The 17,308-nt window shown below is 41.4% G+C and overlaps 1 protein-coding gene across 1 annotated transcript; it reads right to left on the bottom strand.

The window, feature by feature from the left end:
- Positions 1–1,171: 1,171 nt before the first annotated feature.
- Positions 1,172–17,217, bottom strand: LOC131192191 (keratin, type II cytoskeletal 5-like). Its single transcript, XM_058171119.1, has 9 exons — positions 16,513–17,217; positions 15,099–15,313; positions 12,539–12,599; positions 12,321–12,416; positions 10,269–10,433; positions 7,855–7,980; positions 4,552–4,772; positions 2,768–2,799; positions 1,172–2,622 (listed from the first exon to the last, which is right to left on the bottom strand). Exons 1-9 carry the CDS (start codon positions 17,119–17,121, stop codon positions 2,288–2,290), a joined length of 1,860 nt encoding a protein of 619 aa, XP_058027102.1. The 5' UTR covers positions 17,122–17,217; the 3' UTR covers positions 1,172–2,287.
- Between the last annotated feature and the right edge of the window lie 91 nt (positions 17,218–17,308).

Here is a 17,308-nt window from a genome sequence, read left to right as displayed (position 1 = left end):
TCAAATACCTCTACAAGCACAGTAAAGATTGGGGCTGGGAATGCTTTGAAAATAATTTAGAAGTGCTTCAGACCTCATATAAATTTTTCAATTTGACTTTGTTCCTAGTGAACAATCACTTAAATACGAGTCAGCAGCGTACAGCAGCAGCCGAAAAGCCAATGCAATCCTAGGTTGCATTAACAGAGGGATAGAATCAAGATAATGTGAAGTATTCATAATGCTTTATAAAGCCTTTGTAAGACCACACTTAGAATACTGTATCCAGTTTAGGTCACCATATTATAAAAAAGATATTGAGATTCTGGAAAGAGTGCAGAAAAGAGCAACAATGATGATTAGGGGGCTGGAAACTAAAACATGAAAAACGGTTGCAGGAATTGCGTATGTCTAGTCTAGTGAAAAGGACTAGGGGTGACATGATAGCAGTGTTCCAATATTTGAGGGGCTGCCACAAAGAAGAGGCAGTAAGCAGTAGTGGGTTTCAATTTCAGCCGCTACTGGTTCGCTCATGAGCATGTACACGCTCGTGTGCATGCGCAATGCTTCTGTGTGTGCACAGAAGCTTCTGCACATGTGCAGAGATATCCGGGCAGGTGTGTGGAGCCTCCCGCCACCACCGGTAGCAACCCACCACCGGCGGTAAGCAACCTAGAGCTGAGAAGAAATTTTCTAAGCTTTTAGAAATTTTCTTGAGCAGCAGGTTGGATTAGAAGACTCTGTTATTCAGACTTCCTTGGTGTTTGGGGGGGAAAAGTTGCACCTTTAATGGATCCATCACTTCAAGAAGCGTATCTTTTCTGAGGTTTGTGCCCTGAGAAAAGGATGAGTTCCTTAAAGAATAATGGGTGTGGTGTTTGCTAGACATTTGTAGCACTTCTTTCAAATCACATTTCACACGAGTGCAGCCTCATTAAGGATTTTGGGGGGGAAAAATCATTCTATGTCAGAGATTTGGATGGGGCAGAGATAATGAAGCTTATAGCACCATTCCAGAAAAAAAATTAAATTTTATTGCTTGCTATCTTTGGAATATAGGATTGGTCCAAATCAGGTATACTAAAAGGAAATGCTTGATTATTTTTTAAAGATAAATATGGTGTCGAAATACCTCTAGTAGATCAAGAACTATCTTGATTTTCAGGGGAAAAAGATGACAGAAAACAGCACGTTCAAAAATTAAAATTGCTCTTTATTTGTCATGCAGACTTGCGTAGAATCAAGCATTACAATTCATAAAATAGCAGCAGCAGAAACAATCACCTTTTCCAATATTGCTTTCACATTAAAGAAAGGAAGAAAAGTGGTGACAAAGAGAGAAAGAATGAGAACGAGTACTCATCTGTGGAAACATAAACACCCTGTGTAGAAACATTGCAAAGGAACAGATCATTTGTGTCTCAAAGCTATTTTACTGTAGAAGAGTGCATGGTTAAAATGGTTTGTAGCGTCATATAGACTCAATCTGAAAACCCAAAGAATATGCTCAAAAAGGAGAAAAGATCAGAAATGTTGTTTGGAATGAGACAAGCCCATGAAGTTTGCCAGTCTAGTAACCCTCATTATATCTGTTTTTATATCAGAGCTAACACACTGTATCAAAGAAACCAAGAAGGTCTTTACAATTACTGGTTTTCTGCATGGTTCCCCCCCACAAACACACACTATTTTGCACATGTCCAGGAGTACAATAACTGGCAACCTGGAATGTCTCTGGCGCAAATTAAAGAAGATACTGATGTAGATGAATATGTAGGCTAGGTTGCAGAAACCGGTTTTGTTAAGATAAATGTTTGGCACAAGATTTACACCCGTTAGACTTCTGATATTCATTGAACGGCTGATGCTACAATTGTAGAAGTAACGTTCACATGGTGTACTGCAGACATCCTTTTTGTATACCTGCTCACAACCCTCTCACTGATCTACATAGAGACTCTCTTGATCTGAGACCTTCCTTGAAACGATTACGCAAGTGGTTCGCTTAACGGGGTTGCGTTTCCTTCTGTGGCCTCCCTGCTAAAGCTGTGCCAGGTGGAGAAACTTGTGTTTCAGCCATGACAGATCAAGTTCCAACAGAGGAACAGGTCACGTGTGTTGGATTTGGATGCAGATACCCAGGTGAATGTTAGGAGCTAGACTTTGATGGAAAAGGTGAAAGTGTCAGAGAGGAAAAGCGCTTTTTGGGTGGGGTGGGGGGTTTGTCTTCCCTTGGCATTATTTACATGACAGGCACAATGAGCACGGTTATGCGAATTGTCATCCAGGAGGAGGAGAGGATCTGACTTTAATAGGCAGATTTCCTGCTTGTACTGGTTTTTGATACAATTTTTACACTGGAACCTCCTCCTCCACCTGAGGAATGGCGACCTCCTCCACTGCTGTAAGAGCTCCCACCTCCGCTGCTGAACCCTGAACCAAAACCGGTTCCTCCATAGTTGCTGCCACTGCTAATGCCATAACCACCGCCGCCACCGCCACCAATTCCAACTCCGTATCCTCCTCCGTATCCTCCTCCGAGTCCTCCTCCGAGTCCTGCACCACTTCCTCCACCGAAACCTCCTCCCAAGGCCAGGCCAGTTCCACCAGCATATCCACTGGTAGTAGTGCTGCTGACTACAGCTGGAAAACAGTGGGGATGTGGGGAGGGGAGAGAAAGGAAATTAAGTTGCTTCCGTGACTTCTATAGAGAAAATGCATCTCAAGGCTCCTTTTTTTAAATAAAAAACCATGCATGCACAAATGCATAAATAGGGACAATACTTACAATAGCTGACATTTCCAACGCCTTCTTGCAGTCTGAAAAGCAATGTAATAATTGGAGTTAATGCTTCAACTTACAGTAAAGCTACCACATTTTTTAATATAAAAAAGGAGGATTGCGATGACAGTAATATGAACTCAACCTGTGCCTAGGGGCAAGTGGTGAAACATGTCTCATAACGTCATGACTGACAGACTGCTGTCACATATTGGGACAGAAGCAGGGGTGGGTTGCTGGGGGTTCGCAGGGGTTCGGGAGAACCTCTAGCTTAGATTCTGTGCAGTTCGGAGATCCCTCAAATCCCACTCCTGGCTGGCCCCGCCCACCCCTCCCCGCTCTTCCCAGGAGTCCCCACGTGGTCCGTTTTGGATGCAGGTAAGTGCAGGGCACATACAGAGGCTCAGGGAGGGCGAAAAATGGGCCTACTGGAAGTTCAGGAAGGCCGGAAATGAGCCAATTTCTGGCCTCCAGAGGGCCTCCAGAGCCTGGGGAGGCCATTTCTGTCCTCCCGGAGGCTCAAGGAAAGCCTCCAGAGCCCGGGGAGGGCAAAAATGCCCTCCCCATGGTGCAGGAGGCCAACTAGGCCATGCCCATCCAGCAACTGGGCAGAGAACCCCTTGCTAAAATTTTTGAAGCCTACCTCTGAGCAGAAGTACAGCAGGGTGGAGTTTACAATGTAAGGTCACCACATAGGTATATACAGTGGTGGGATTCAAGTAATTTAACAACCGGTTGGCTGCCCTAATAATTTCTTCCAACAACCAGTTTGCCAAACTGCTCAGAAAGTTAACAACCAGTTCTCCCGAAGTGGTGAGAACTGGCTGAATCCCACCACTGGGTATATATACATGTAGTCACTATGGCTAGCTGTGGATAATATGAAACTTTTAATGCATCTCCCAAAGGTGCTTTTTTTTCAAAAGGCAACCGGACTTACTTGGTTTTTCTCTTTGAAAACGTTTCACTTCCCATCCAAGGAGCTTCTTCAGTTCTGAAGTGAAGTGGAACTGAAAAAGCTTCTTGGATGAGGAGCAAAATATTATCAAAGAGAAAAACCAAGAAAGTCCTGTTGCCTTTTGGAAAAAGCATCTTTGGGACAATTATGACTTGGATGATTGAGAATCTCCATAGACTCTGAATGCATCTTATCTCTCCATCCTGAAAAGAATGGGCCGAACAATGTTTATCAGATTTGTGCTCTGTGGGTCTTTAGTAACAAAAAAAAAATAAAAATGAACCAGAGCAATGTGTCTCTCTTTTGGAGGAAAAAAAATGCTCTTAATGTTACAGAAACATGCAGTTCCATCGTCCTCCAGTCAATGAGACAAATGTAGAAAAACAGCATTCTGGTCAGATCGGTTTAACCCAGTGGTGGGATTCAGCCAGTTCGCACCACTTCGGGTGAACCGGTTGTTAATTTTCTGAACAGTTTGGTGAACTGCTTGTTGGAAGAAATCATTAGGGCAGAGAACCGGTTGTTAAATTATTAGAATCCCACCACTGGTTTAACCTTTCTATTTCACAAACAAGATTATTATTATTTTTTTTACAAAAAGAAAAGAGGTGTTGTTTTTTTTTTAAGATCACCAGGAACTTTTAAAAAGGACTTTTTCAATTTAACCGTTTCATTTCAAGGTGCAAGCTGTTCAGATGAAACAATCCAAACGAGTGCTCTTTTTTATTTAAAGAAAGTCAAAAGGAAGATTAATGAGAAACGGTAGATAAGCTATGGGTTTAGCAATTGGTTTAAAAGCATTATATTTAGTGCTGTGCTTCTCTCAACTGACCTGATTTCTTCTCCTTCGATCAGCTTCCTGTAAGTGGCAATCTCGATGTCAAGGGCCAGTTTGACATTCATGAGCTCCTGAAAGTCCTTGAGTAGCCGGGCAAGTTCTTGTTTGGCTCTCTGCGAAGCTTCCTCCAATTCATTCAGCTTTTGCTTAGCATCCTTGAGGGCAAGCTCACCACGACCTTCAGCCTCAGAAATGGCTGTCTGAAGGTTGGCACACTGGGAATGGGTATGAGAATTATTATTGTTATTATTGGAGGCCATTCATATAAAAACTGTTACTATGGGTTCTCTTTGGATAATTCAGGAAGAATATCGCTTCCAGCCTGTAAGCACAGAAAACTTGAAAATCTCTTCTTAAAGACAAAACATACTTCTGAGCAACAAAATTGTATGCTACCAATATTAGTATCTAAAACACACAGGTGCTGAGCAGTGGTGGGTTTCTACTGGTTCACCCCGGTTTGGGAGAATTGGTAGTGGCAGCGGCAGAAGGCCCCATCCACCCGCCCCGACGTCATCACGGACGCTCTGCGCATGCACAGAAGGTTCTGTTCATGCGCAGAAGCGCCACGAGTGAAGCAAGCACACATGCGTGTGCACTCACAGTGCCGAACCGGTAGCGAAGGTAAGTGGAACCCACTACTGGTGCTGAGTACACATCTGCATCTAAAGCAAATGCTTGTGGTTCAATGCCCCAACATTGTAACAATATTTCCGTAAATTTCCGTAAGTGCCTCCATTAGCTCAGGAAACAAGCTAATTATTATTATTATTTTATTTACACAAAATGACAGTATACACAGCAAACGAGATAACTATGCTGGATTTCGTATCACAGATCACTAGTCGAACACTTCCCAAGCGTTTAGGACTGCGTGATGTATCGGCGAATTATGCGAGCAGATCCCAGTAAGGTGGCCTTCTGCAGCTGACCAATGGTGATCTTGTTGGCGCCAATTGCTTTTAAGTGCTTGCCTAGGTCTTTAGGCACAGCTCCCAGTGTGCCGAGTACCACTGGAACCACCTGCACTGGTTTATGCCAGAGTCCCTGCAATTCGATTCTCAAATCTTGATATCTGGTGACTTTTTCAAGTTGTTTTTCATCGATTCTGCTGCTGCTGCTGTTTTTATTATTATTATCTTAATGCAACTTTCTTAAATGTGATGCCTAAGAGAAGGTGCATATTAATAATAATAACAGAGTTGGAAGGGACCTTGGAGGTCTTCTAGTCCAACCTCTGCCCAGGCAGGATACCTTATACCACTTCAGACAAATGGTTATCCAACATCTTCTTAAAAATTTCCAGTGTTGGAGCATTCACAACTTCTGCAGGCAAGTCATTCCACTTATTAATTGTTCTAACTGTCAGGAAATTTCTCCTTAGTTCTAGGTTGCTTCTCTCTTTGTTTAGTTTCCACCCATTGCTTCTTGTCATGCCCTCAAGTGCTTTGGGGAATAGCTTGACTCCCTCTTCTTTGTGGCAGCCCCTGAGATATTGAAACACTGCTATCATGTCTCCCCTAGTCCTTCTTTTCATTAAACTAGGCAAACCGAGTTCCTGCAACCGTTCTTCATATGTTTTAGCCTCTAGTCCCCTAATCATCTTTGTTGCTCTTCTCTGCACTCTTTCTAGAGTCTCAACATCTTTTTTACATTGTGGCGACCAAAACTATATATAAGGCAATTGTTCATTTTTTATTCAATGTGTTGTGTAACCTGAACCATTTAAGTTCTAAGTTTATGCCTTAGCATAATGTGGAAATTCAGCCAATTATGGCTTAAAACCATAGTTAAACAATGATAGCAAAGAAGAATATGCTAACCCAGCTATTACAAAAGCAAATCTGTCCCATGCAATACCGTAGAACTGGGCAGAATTCTATAAAACTTCACTTGCAACTTGTTCTTAACAACTGCATGATAATTTATATATTAATATACAAAGCTTCAGTTATTTATCACGCTCTGAGCAAATAATGCCTCTGGATAAACATAAATGGAATAATTCCAAAAGAAGCTGTTGAAACTGCTGATCTATCATTGATATTTTTTTTTAGACGGATGATAAAAGAACAAAAATATTTTAATAATATGGAAAAACTGGCTCACTGTAGTTGCCTGGCTACCTTCCTTTAGAACACATTAGGGTGCGGAATAATTTATATAATAACCTGCCTATCTGCCTGCTTGTCTATGATGTAGTAAGATGAAGGAGGGAACTCCTGGTTTAATTTGCAATGCCTAAGAGCTATTGCAAAGCAACTAACCGCAACTTGTTCAACTTGATTGTTTAGATACCTTGCAACATTTATACAATGAGAGATGTACTATCTGTGGATTCACTAGCAAAATCCCACAGAGTAGAAGAAACACTAAAATGTGGTTATGATTAGAATAATGTAATGTTTAAAAAGAAGAAATTTTGAGTGTGCTAGTCTTTGGTGCCCCAAAGGTGCTTTTTCAAAAGGCAACTGGACTTGTTTTATCCTTAAAAACGTTTTTCTTCTCATCCAAGAAGCTTCTTCAGTTCATGAATGATGAGAAGTGAAATATTTTCAAAGAAAAAACGAATCTGGTTGCCTTTTGAAAAAGCACCTTTGGGACAACTATGACCTGGATGACTGGGAATCTCCATAGACATAGTCTTTGGTGTGTAGAATGGCACCTCCCATGCTTCCTAAGTTATTTCTTGTAATGCATGGTGTTGAAACATATTTTTTTCTTTATTTATGTCATCTGAATGCTGAATGGCCACCATTTCTGGTTAGCAGTAACTGGCATTCAAATCAATTAATTCTAGTTAATGCTAACCAGGAATGGCAACTGCTTGAATATCAATTAGCATATTTAACTGTTGCTAGTTTCCTTCCTTCCTTCCTTCCTTCCTTCCTTCCTTCCTTCCTTCCTTCCTTCCTTCCTTCCTTCCTTCCTTCCTTCCTTCCTTCCTTCATCTTTGCTTCTTTTTCCTTTTTCTCATTCAGCAGTGATACTTGCCTCAATATTTTTTCTACCAATATTTTGAAGCCAAACCAAATAGTATTTAAACTTTTTTTAAAAAATACTGCTTCAGGAGTGCTTCCTCATGAAAAACTCACTACGTATCATGAAAAATAATTTAAAGTACTTTTCTCCCTAGTTTTCTTTTCTGTATGCAAGGGAGTAAATGAGTACTCAGAAAACTGTTTATCCACCCCCTAAAAATGCGTATCAGTGGTACAAATCTGCTCTGGCAAAGCAAAGGGCCTACTCTTTAGCCCGTTCTCACAAGCTAAATGGCAAGATCCGTTAAAATATCACCTGTTTCTTCAAGCCATCGATTTCACCTCGCAGTCTCTGGATCACCCGATTAAGCTCAGAAATTTCTGTCTTCGTGTTACGAAGGTCATCGCCATGGCGCCCAGCAGACACTTGTAGTTCTTCATACTGACATTCAGAAATAAACAAAGGTATCATTAAAACAGAGGAGATGGAAAATCAGCACAGAGGCTGGGGAAGGCATTCTATTAGGTGGGGCAGGTTTCAAAACCCGTCACTACCGGTTCGCTCGTGGGTGCATGTATGCCGCTTCTGTACATGCACAGAAGCATCCAGGCTGGTGGCCAGAGCCTCCCGCTGCTGCTGCTATTGGTTCGCCCAATCTGGGGAGAACCGGTAGCAACCCACCACCGATGTGGGGGCAAAAGTTCTTTCAAGGGACTCTTTGTAGGTTTAGGAAATGAAGCTACTTAGAGTCAGGATCACAAGTTGAGGGAACACATGTCTTGGCCTTCCTAAGATCCCGTCAGCCAAGGACGTTTGGCTAGTAGGGTCAAGAAGAAGAGTCTTCTCTGTCATGGCCCCTGCCCCCTAGAACATCTTCCCACCAGAGATGAGATCTGTCTACATCTTTCTGACCTTCTGGAAGGGCCTTAAATCCTGGCTCTGCCCGAAGGCTTGAAGCCCCAGTGGGGATACACTATTCTGGAAGTAGCTGATTGAATGAGAGACAAAAGGGAACAACTGTACCATCTCTGCTTTTGGGTTTTAACCTTTCATTTAATTATTGTTAATTTTAACACTTTTTATGCTTATATATCAGTGGTAGTCAACCTGGTCCCTACTGCCCACTAGTGGGCGTTCCAGCTTTCATGGTGGGCGGGTTTTGTCCGATACTGAAGCACTTTCCTTTTTTTTTTTTTATTTAATTGACTTTTAAAAAAATTTTCATAGCATTATTTAAAAACATTTTCATTAGGTTTTCATAAAATTCCCCGTGACAATTTAAATTTCTGAAAATATACTATTTACATTGCCCACGCATAAGTTTAATTCACGTTACATAAGTGAAACTAAATGGCGCTATAGTGCGACCGCAGACAAAAGACCCTCGTCCCAGAATAGCTCACGCATCTCCCCCCACACCACCCAGCTGTAACAGACAAGCAGAGCTGGTAGCCGGCACCCCCCACCAAATCTACTTTATAAATCACCATTACTGTGGAACCAGTGGGCGGTTAGAAAATTTTACTACTAACAAAAGTGGGCGGTAGGTATAAAAAGGTTGACTGCCCCTGTTTTATATTTATGCTTTTATGTTGTTGTAAACCAGCCAGAGGCACCCTAGATAGTGAGATAAGTATAAATAAATAATAATATGAATGAATGAATGAGCAGAAAGGAAGCCACACTAATGTTAGTCTGATGGTCACAAAGACACGGTGAAGGAGGAGGGAGTAGATTTCTCACCCTCTTCCTGCTTTATCATATGCTCCTCCTCTGTACCTGTAACCAGTCAGTGTCGCAACAGGTGGCGGAAAGCAGGAAAGCAGGACAGTGGTGGAATTCAATTTTTTTTACTGCCAGTTCTGTGGGCGTGGCTTGGTGGGCATGGCAGGGGAAGGATACTGTAAAATCTCCATTCCCACCCCACTCCAGGGGGAAGGATACTGCAAAATCTTCACTCCCACCCCACTCTGGGGCCAGCCAGAGGTGGCATTTGCTGGTTCTCCGAACTACTCAAAATTTCCGCTACCGGTTCTCCAGAACCTATCAGAACCTGCTGAATAGCACCCCTGAAGCAGGGGGGAGTGTCTCTCCATGCTCTACATCCAGCTCACAAGTCCCAGACCCAAAGCATTGGACCAAAGAATTTTCTCCATTGGACCCAGGTCTCTCCAGGTCTGTGACCTGTCAATGCAGTTATTTTTAGAGTCCCTCTGCTCTACTCTCCCCTCCCGTACACTTCACCTCACCTCACCTCACCTCCTCCTCTCCAACAACCACGCTGTTTTCCTGCCAAAGGATTTAGGGGAAACAGAAATGGCCTATCCCAGCTCACATGTATGTGCCCGTGATTTGTTTCTCAGGCAATTTGAAAGGGGACTAAGCCTTTTACCTGAGACACCTGCCTACACTCACCCAATCCTGAGCTACCACATGTTCTGGAGTGTGATTGATGGCTGCTTCTCCCACCAATAGGAAACACCCTGGGCGGGGAAATGCACCCAAGTTGAATGCATCAGTCTCTTTCTTTCTCATTCGCCCATTAAACCTGGAAGGGCAGCGCCACTCTCTGGCACAATTGATACTGGCATAATTTTGTCAAGGATGGGAAGACAAGACATTTACAACCTGCTGCCCTCTAGTGCAGGGAATTCCAACCAATCTGGAGGTGGCCTGATTATGAAAAGTCACTCTAGGCCTTTAATGAATTTATTATTCCAGCTACTAACCTTGGTTTGATACCATGATTCGGCCTCGGTCCGGCTCCTGTTGGCAATATCTTCATACTGTGCCTTGACCTCAGCAATTATGCTATTCAAGTCCAGGCTTCTGTTGTTGTCCATGGACAATATGACAGAGGTATCTGATACTTGCTGCTGCATTTGCATTAATTCCTGCAAAAAAATTAAAACAAAAACTAGGTCACCTGGACAGCAGAGCAAAAGTAGTATGGTCTTGTTGAAGCAGTTATGGAAAAATGGATTAAGTACCTAACAGGGCTAGAGAACTTTCTGAAATCCTAATTCAATTTTGTTTGAAGCCTTTCAATTTATATTCCAATTTGTAGCAGCCCTTTAGTTTTCTTAATAATGCCTTTTGTTAGAGTTAGGAATTTTAGTGAAAGAAGGTGTTATTCACAATAACTGGAATGCAAGCTCAGTCAAAATATGTTCTATTAACTCATAAATGCTTCCAAATCGAAGTGATTAATTTCACTTGGAAAAGTTGCCAAGGAAGGGAGTGGATATTTTTTCCATTGCTTGCTAGCATCAAGTCCAGACTAGACAGCCCTGCAGTGTGGAGGTGCCTTATTTAAATATAGTTCTGTCTTGATCCAGGAATAGCTGGAGGAAATTGAGTTTATATTGCAAAAGATGTGATAATTGATGTCATTAAGTCTCTGCTTGCCTAAACATTTAGTCAGCTCTTCAAACATATAACCAAGCAAGTGAAAACTGGTGAAGGGAAGATATCTTTGGAAGTATATCCTTTCTGACGGAAAAACTGATCTAATATTTTCTGCAATGGAACATTAAGAAATATAGACAACAAGCTTCGACAAATCAGTCTGCTATGATCATTTTAGGAATTCCAACTCCTCATTCTTTTAGCATGGCTAAGAAAATAGTATTATATAGCTTTCCCCTTACTTATTTTTTTTCTTAATGACAAGACTTCGCTTTTTTACAATGATATCTTTCTGTTGCATTAAGTTGATGTGCTAACAAATAATGGCAAGGTGAGGTGGTCAAGGGAAGAAAATCTCCATAATGGGAGACTTCAAATTGGAGAATTTATCAAGTTTCAGAGTGATACGTAAAATGTTGAATACATTCAGTTTGGTCTAGTGGTAAGGTACCAAGCTAGAAACCGGGATTACTAGTCCTACCTTAGGCATGAAACGGCTGGGTGATTTTGAACCATTCACTGTCTCTCAGCTCAATCCACCTCACAGGGATGTTGTTGTGAGGAAAATTGAGAAGGAAGGTATATTAGGTATGTGCGCCACCTTGAGTTTCTTATAAAAAGAATAAAGGCAGGATTAAAAATATTTTTAAAATATTTTTATTGGTATTGAAAGGGAGCTGGTATTTCTGTTAATAAAAATAACTTTTTTTTTTGCTTTCAGTAGCATTTTTTAAATTCTTCCTCCAATATATTTATAGTCTACTTAATGGCAAATAGAAATATAAGAGAATTAATTAAAGGGATGAGAGATAATATAGTCTATGATCTTTGGTAGTACCATAGTTCATGCCTTGTATGAATAAAATGCCATATTCAATTCCAAGTGCTTCCAATTAACAGATCTTGGAAAGATTCTGCTTTTAGTCAGATGTAGGAGATTTAGCAATAGCACTTAGACTTATATACTGCTTCTCAGTGCTATTACAGCCCTCTCTAAGCGGTTTACAGAGTCAGCATATTGCCCCCAACAATCTAAGTCCTCATTTGACCGACCTCGGGAGGATGGAAGGCTGAGTCAACCTTGAGCTGGTGAGACCCGAACTGCCAAACTACTGGCAGCCTGTGATTAACAGAAATAGCCTGCAGTACTGCACTCTAACCATTGTGCCACCGCAGCTCATTTAGATTTAGATTTAGATTTAGATTTAGATTTAGATTTAGATTTAGATTTAGATTTACTAAGGCTTTTTCTAAGGTTCAAGCTTAGGTTTACATTAAGAACTAAATTCTCTAGTCTTCTGACTGAATATAGACCCAGAGCTTATTTTAAGTTTAGAAATAGAACCTTTGATAACTTAATAAAGGAAACTTACTGCTTCAAACAGTGCTTTCAAGAACTCAATTTCATCATTCAGTGAGTCTGATTTGCTAGCAAGTTCAATCTTGTTCATGTAGGCACCATCCACATCCTGCACAAAACAGAAGAAAAGTCTGTTGCGTTTTGAGCAGAAAACAAACTTGCTCGGCTCAACACATTCAAACCTTCTTTTTCATCTCTTTGAGACCCCAGTATCTTAGGCAAATCAATTACCTTCTTGAGCACCACAAATTCATTCTCTGCACCTGTTCTCTTGTTAATTTCATCTTCGTATCTGTTAGACAAGAGGAACGAATGATAGAATTAGCAATATGCATGGGTTACAATATGAGAACTGAACATTACTTCAGACAGACCATACATAAGACAGCTAAATCCACATCTTATCAGCGCATTCTAGAAATCTTCGTAGTCTATGCCAACTGAATTATTCCCTTGAAAGTTAACCTATTTTGTTTTTGGAAGATCAATCCTTGGAATTCCTCCAGCTGCTTCATTTATGATACATTTTCAGAAACACAATTTTCATAGGCAAGTACGAAGAATTTCAGGTACAGCTTTTTTTGTTATAGTTAGTGAGAGAAGTGTGTACTTCAATAAGCACATTACTGTGATCCATTAATTTGGCCCGGCCTTCAATTTTGATGTGGCTTTAAAACGCAAGGGCAATTTTAAAACACCATCTTTTACTTGAAATTGAATGCCACATTTTAAGCTTCATAAACCAATGTTAATTGGTTTAACATTCCTTCTTCCAATGGGAACCCTGAAATGTAGTTTGGTGAACAGGTTTGGCAAAATATCAATATGCAGCCTACCCTATAATTCCCTGTATTTTATGGATAGAATCATAATTACTATAGCTGCTATAAAATTGAGACACAGTGATAGTGTAGTTTGCCGTGTTCAAATGCTTGCCTCAACTTTGATGCTTATGGCTTGGCTCAGTAATGGTGGTTTAAAGCCATATGTTGCAAATGCTTTTCCGCCAGAGCATGCTTTACCTATTTGGGGTATATATATATATCTAACATTGTCTTAATTTCAAAGAAGCACAGCTGACATGAATTTAAAACCCACAGGTCTGGAGGGAAAGCGCATCATATTCAACATTCTTATCAGATAGACTGGATTTCCTTGCTGAATGTTCACCCCAACCAGCTAGCTGGCACATAGCTTATAGAATGCTCCTAAAGGCCACAAGAGAGACTGTTATAAAGATATACAATTGTGCAAAAGTCTATACGAAGTCTTTAATTTGTAGCAGTGTGTAATTTAATTTGCAATTCTTTTGTGAGGGTTTGGCAAGATAAGCTTGTACATTGCAGGCATCCTTCTGTGAAGCCTTTTGACATCAGGCCAAATCAAACTATCCGGGAGGAAAGGTGGGGCTGGAATGAACCAAAGAAGGACGGGGGTGGGTGGGGGCTTTGCAGATTAATTCTGAACAGTTTGGTGCCAGACCATAGCCCTAATCTGTTTTGCCTTTGAGCATGTAGATTTCTAAACCTGAATTAGTTTGAACTACACAGAAAAGAAGGCTGGGTGATTAAGGGAGAGTATGGAAAAAATTAAAACTTTGCTATAAGATTTCAAGCTACTGAGCAGAATCTATTTTGTCCCCTTTCTACTTCTGTTTGCTATTTAGCAAGCTATTGCATACTTGTGAAGTAGTTAGCATTTGTTGATCTCATTCTGACATAATGTTCACAGCCAAAGTTTAGTCCCCCAAAGCTTTTCTACGCTTCTAAGAACATAAATAATTTGGTTAGGCATGAGGTTCACGGCTAAGATTTACATCTCCATGTCAGGCTTTATCAACCTGAATAAATATGTTAATAATGTGGATTTGGGAAGCACCTGCCTTGGAACTTGCATTTGGTTCAAATCAAACAGGTGAGACAAAACTCTCAAATGTTGTAGAAAAGGAAAGGAGGGGTGTTGCCTGCCATTTGGCTATCTGATTTCATTTTATTTCATTATTTCATTTCTTAAAAACTTATACAACCATACACCCTAAACCCAAAATCCAGGTTTTGTGATAGGAATCCGGTGCAAATGCACAGGGTCCTTCCCACTAGAATGAGTTCATACTGCTCGTTGGATGGTTTGAGGTGAACAGAGAATGCTCGCTGTTCTGTGCGTTCAGATAATTAATATCGCATCTAATTCAGATAATTACTTATCAGATTCTTTGCATTTACTGTATTTGGTGGTAAGACCCTTTGGAATGAATTGCATGGGATGGGGCTGTATATTCAGCAAGAAATATCAATCTTTTATGTTAGACGTGAGCTAAAGCATCACACTAGGCACTGCAATATGTCTTGGATCTCCAGAGAGTCAGGAATTTGCTATCAATGGAAACTTTACAAATATCCTTCTTCAACAGCTTTATGCAAAAAATCAGGCAGAACACAGAAATCAAAGTCTGTTTTGAAGTTGTTGTTTTTATCCTGATTTTTTTTTTATGTTTTTAACCAATGGATTTTTGGCCATTCTTTTCCCAGCCTTGAAAGATGGAGATCCTGCTCAGTGCTTACATAACGGTTCAGTCTAGCCCAGGGGTCTGCAAACTTGGCTCTTTTAAGACTTGTGGACTTCAACTCCCAGCTTTGCTGGCTGAGGAACTCTGGGAGTTGCAGTCCACAAGTCTTAAAAGAGCCAAGTTTGCAGACCCCTGGGCTAGCCTAAGCAACTCTGGTCCCTATCTTGCCCGTTTCAGCCCTTTCAATATGCTAGACTGAATAGAATAGAACGGAAAACTGCTTACTTGTTCTTAAAGTCCTCCACCATGTCTTGCATATTCCTCAGCTCCAGGTCCAGTCTTCCCCGCTCATTTATTAGAGAATCAAGTTGTTTCCTGAGGTTGTTGATATATCCCTCAAAAAGAGGCTCAACGTTGCGTTGCCGAACATGAGTCCCTTGCTGTTGTAGGAGATCCCATTTGGTCTCAAGGACTTTGTTTTGCTGCTCCAAGAATCGGACCTGCAAGATGGAACAGACAAAGATATGAACATGAGGAACATAAGCAAAATAACACTTCAGTAGGGAGAACTCCTCCGGGAAAGAGATCAAAGGATGCACATCCTGCTTGTTCCTGAAAGCCTTTTGGTGGGCACTTTGGCTCTTGCTCCAGTTAAAACAAAACCGGAATGGCTTTTCCCGTCTTTATTTTCTTTTGTCCCTTCTCCCTGGGTAGATTGGCAGCGCCTTGGAGCAGAAAACCATTATGTCTCTTATGTAGCCCTGCAAAGTTCCACATCGCTAGATGGTGTCAGCCGTGTGCAGAACAAACCAAACACGAGAACAAATCAAAAACAGCAATTCAGGAGGGGCAAAAAATAGCAAAGGAGGCTGAAAAGGGAAGGGGGGGGGAAATGGCGGCCAAAGAGGAGATTGTGAAAGCTAGCAGGGAACGGAGCTGCTGTTCCAAGTGACATGAAAAATAAGTTTAAAAATATATACTTTTCAGAACGGTCATTTAGCAATTATATTTTTATCCTCCGTAACCTAGTCTCCACGGCTTCAGTGAAATCACACACACTCTACAGTGTGCAGAGAGCCCCTAACATGGCAATGAGATTGCAACATCCAAAGCAATGATAGAATGTTACATGTTATCATGCTCCCCTCCCAAACAATGCCAAGCTGCCAGCTAGATTAATAACGGTATTATAATTTGGGTGTGAATTCCTTCTGTTATCTGCAATGACTATATGAAGCATCCTTTTTTGGCCTCAGCATTTACCATATCTGTGTCATCTATTTTTAAAACATATTTTTGACAAATTGGCCTCAATTAGGGTTGGTATTTGTCCACAAAGGATACAAACTAAGTACTCAAATCCAGAAAAACCAGAGGAAATAACTGCTTTATTCTCAACACTGTAATATTTAAGAATGGCATTGTTGACTTTGAAACTAAGATGTTTAAATTGTGTATAATTGGGGTCTTACTTTTCATCAAGATCTTGGGCTAAAAGCCCTTCTGTTATTTTACATGACTTTGGACAATATTAGAAGTAATTGTCAACTGTTGCTCATTTGCCTATATCAGCTGTGACCTTATCAGAGAGCACCCAAAGATAACTGATAAATAGCCATTCGATTGGTGACTTAAGTTTGTGAAGGGATACTTCCAATTTAGAGGCCCCAAAGGTCAAGTAAAATCACTCCCCTCTTACCTTGTCAATAAAGGAGGCAAATTTGTTGTTGAGTGTCTTGATCTGCTCTCTTTCTTGAGAACGCACTCGCTGAATCTCTGGATCAATCTCAAGGTTGAGAGGTTGCAAAAGGTGCTGGTTGATGGTCACTTCTTGGATGCCACCAGGGGGGCAAACTGGAAAACCTGGACCACCTCTTACAAAACCTGGTCCACCTACCAGAAAGCCCCCAGCACCTCCGCCCATGCCATAGCCAGCTCCACCTCCGCCCATGCCATAGCCAGCTCCACCTCCGCCCATGCCATAGCCACCACCACCTACACCCATACCATAACCAAAACCAGCTCCTCCACCAAGGCCATATCCTCCACCATAACCAGATCTTAGACCTCCGCAAACGGTACCGTAGGCAATCCGTTTGCTTCCGCCCATGTTGTGCAGGCTTCGGCTGCCAAATCCACCAAGTCCATAGCTGCCACCCCCTCCACCTCTTGCTCCTCCAACTCGAGAGACCGAGTAGGAGCTGAAACTGCTTCTCCCACCACCACTCCCACCAACAATTGCAGAGCCAGAGGTAAAGCCTCTGTTAGCTCCTCCGGAGGATGTTCGATAGGAAACACGACTTGTCATGATGGTTTGCTCGGAGAGAGAAGATGAAGAAAGTTTTGGACGATAAGCAGCACTGCAGAGAAAGCAGAGAAAGAAGAAGGCAGAACCTCTCTGATATAAAGGAGCAGGAAACCTCCCCTTTTATCTGTTTGGGAAAGAACCTGGCACAGAATTTGAGGCAATTGGATACTCAAACGCTTGATGTGCC

This window comes from Ahaetulla prasina, chromosome 2 (genome assembly GCF_028640845.1).
Source record: "Ahaetulla prasina isolate Xishuangbanna chromosome 2, ASM2864084v1, whole genome shotgun sequence".
Classification (NCBI taxonomy): Eukaryota; Metazoa; Chordata; class Lepidosauria; order Squamata; family Colubridae; genus Ahaetulla; species Ahaetulla prasina.
Note: the sequence above shows the minus strand (reverse complement) of the source record. Positions and strands in the feature narration are given on the sequence as shown.

What these genes read in the sequence shown, in the direction of transcription:
- LOC131192191 (XM_058171119.1), bottom strand. Translation starts at nt 17,121, where the DNA reads ATGACAAGTCGTGTTTCCTATCGAACATCCTCCGGAGGAGCTAACAGA. An exon ending in TGAAAGCACTGTTTGAAGCA is followed by an intron (nt 10,434 to 12,320) that starts GTAAGTTTCCTT and finishes ATTTTTTTGCAG; the next exon opens with GAATTAATGCAAATGCAGCA. An exon ending in AATCATGGTATCAAACCAAG is followed by an intron (nt 7,981 to 10,268) that starts GTTAGTAGCTGG and finishes TCTGAATGTCAG; the next exon opens with TATGAAGAACTACAAGTGTC.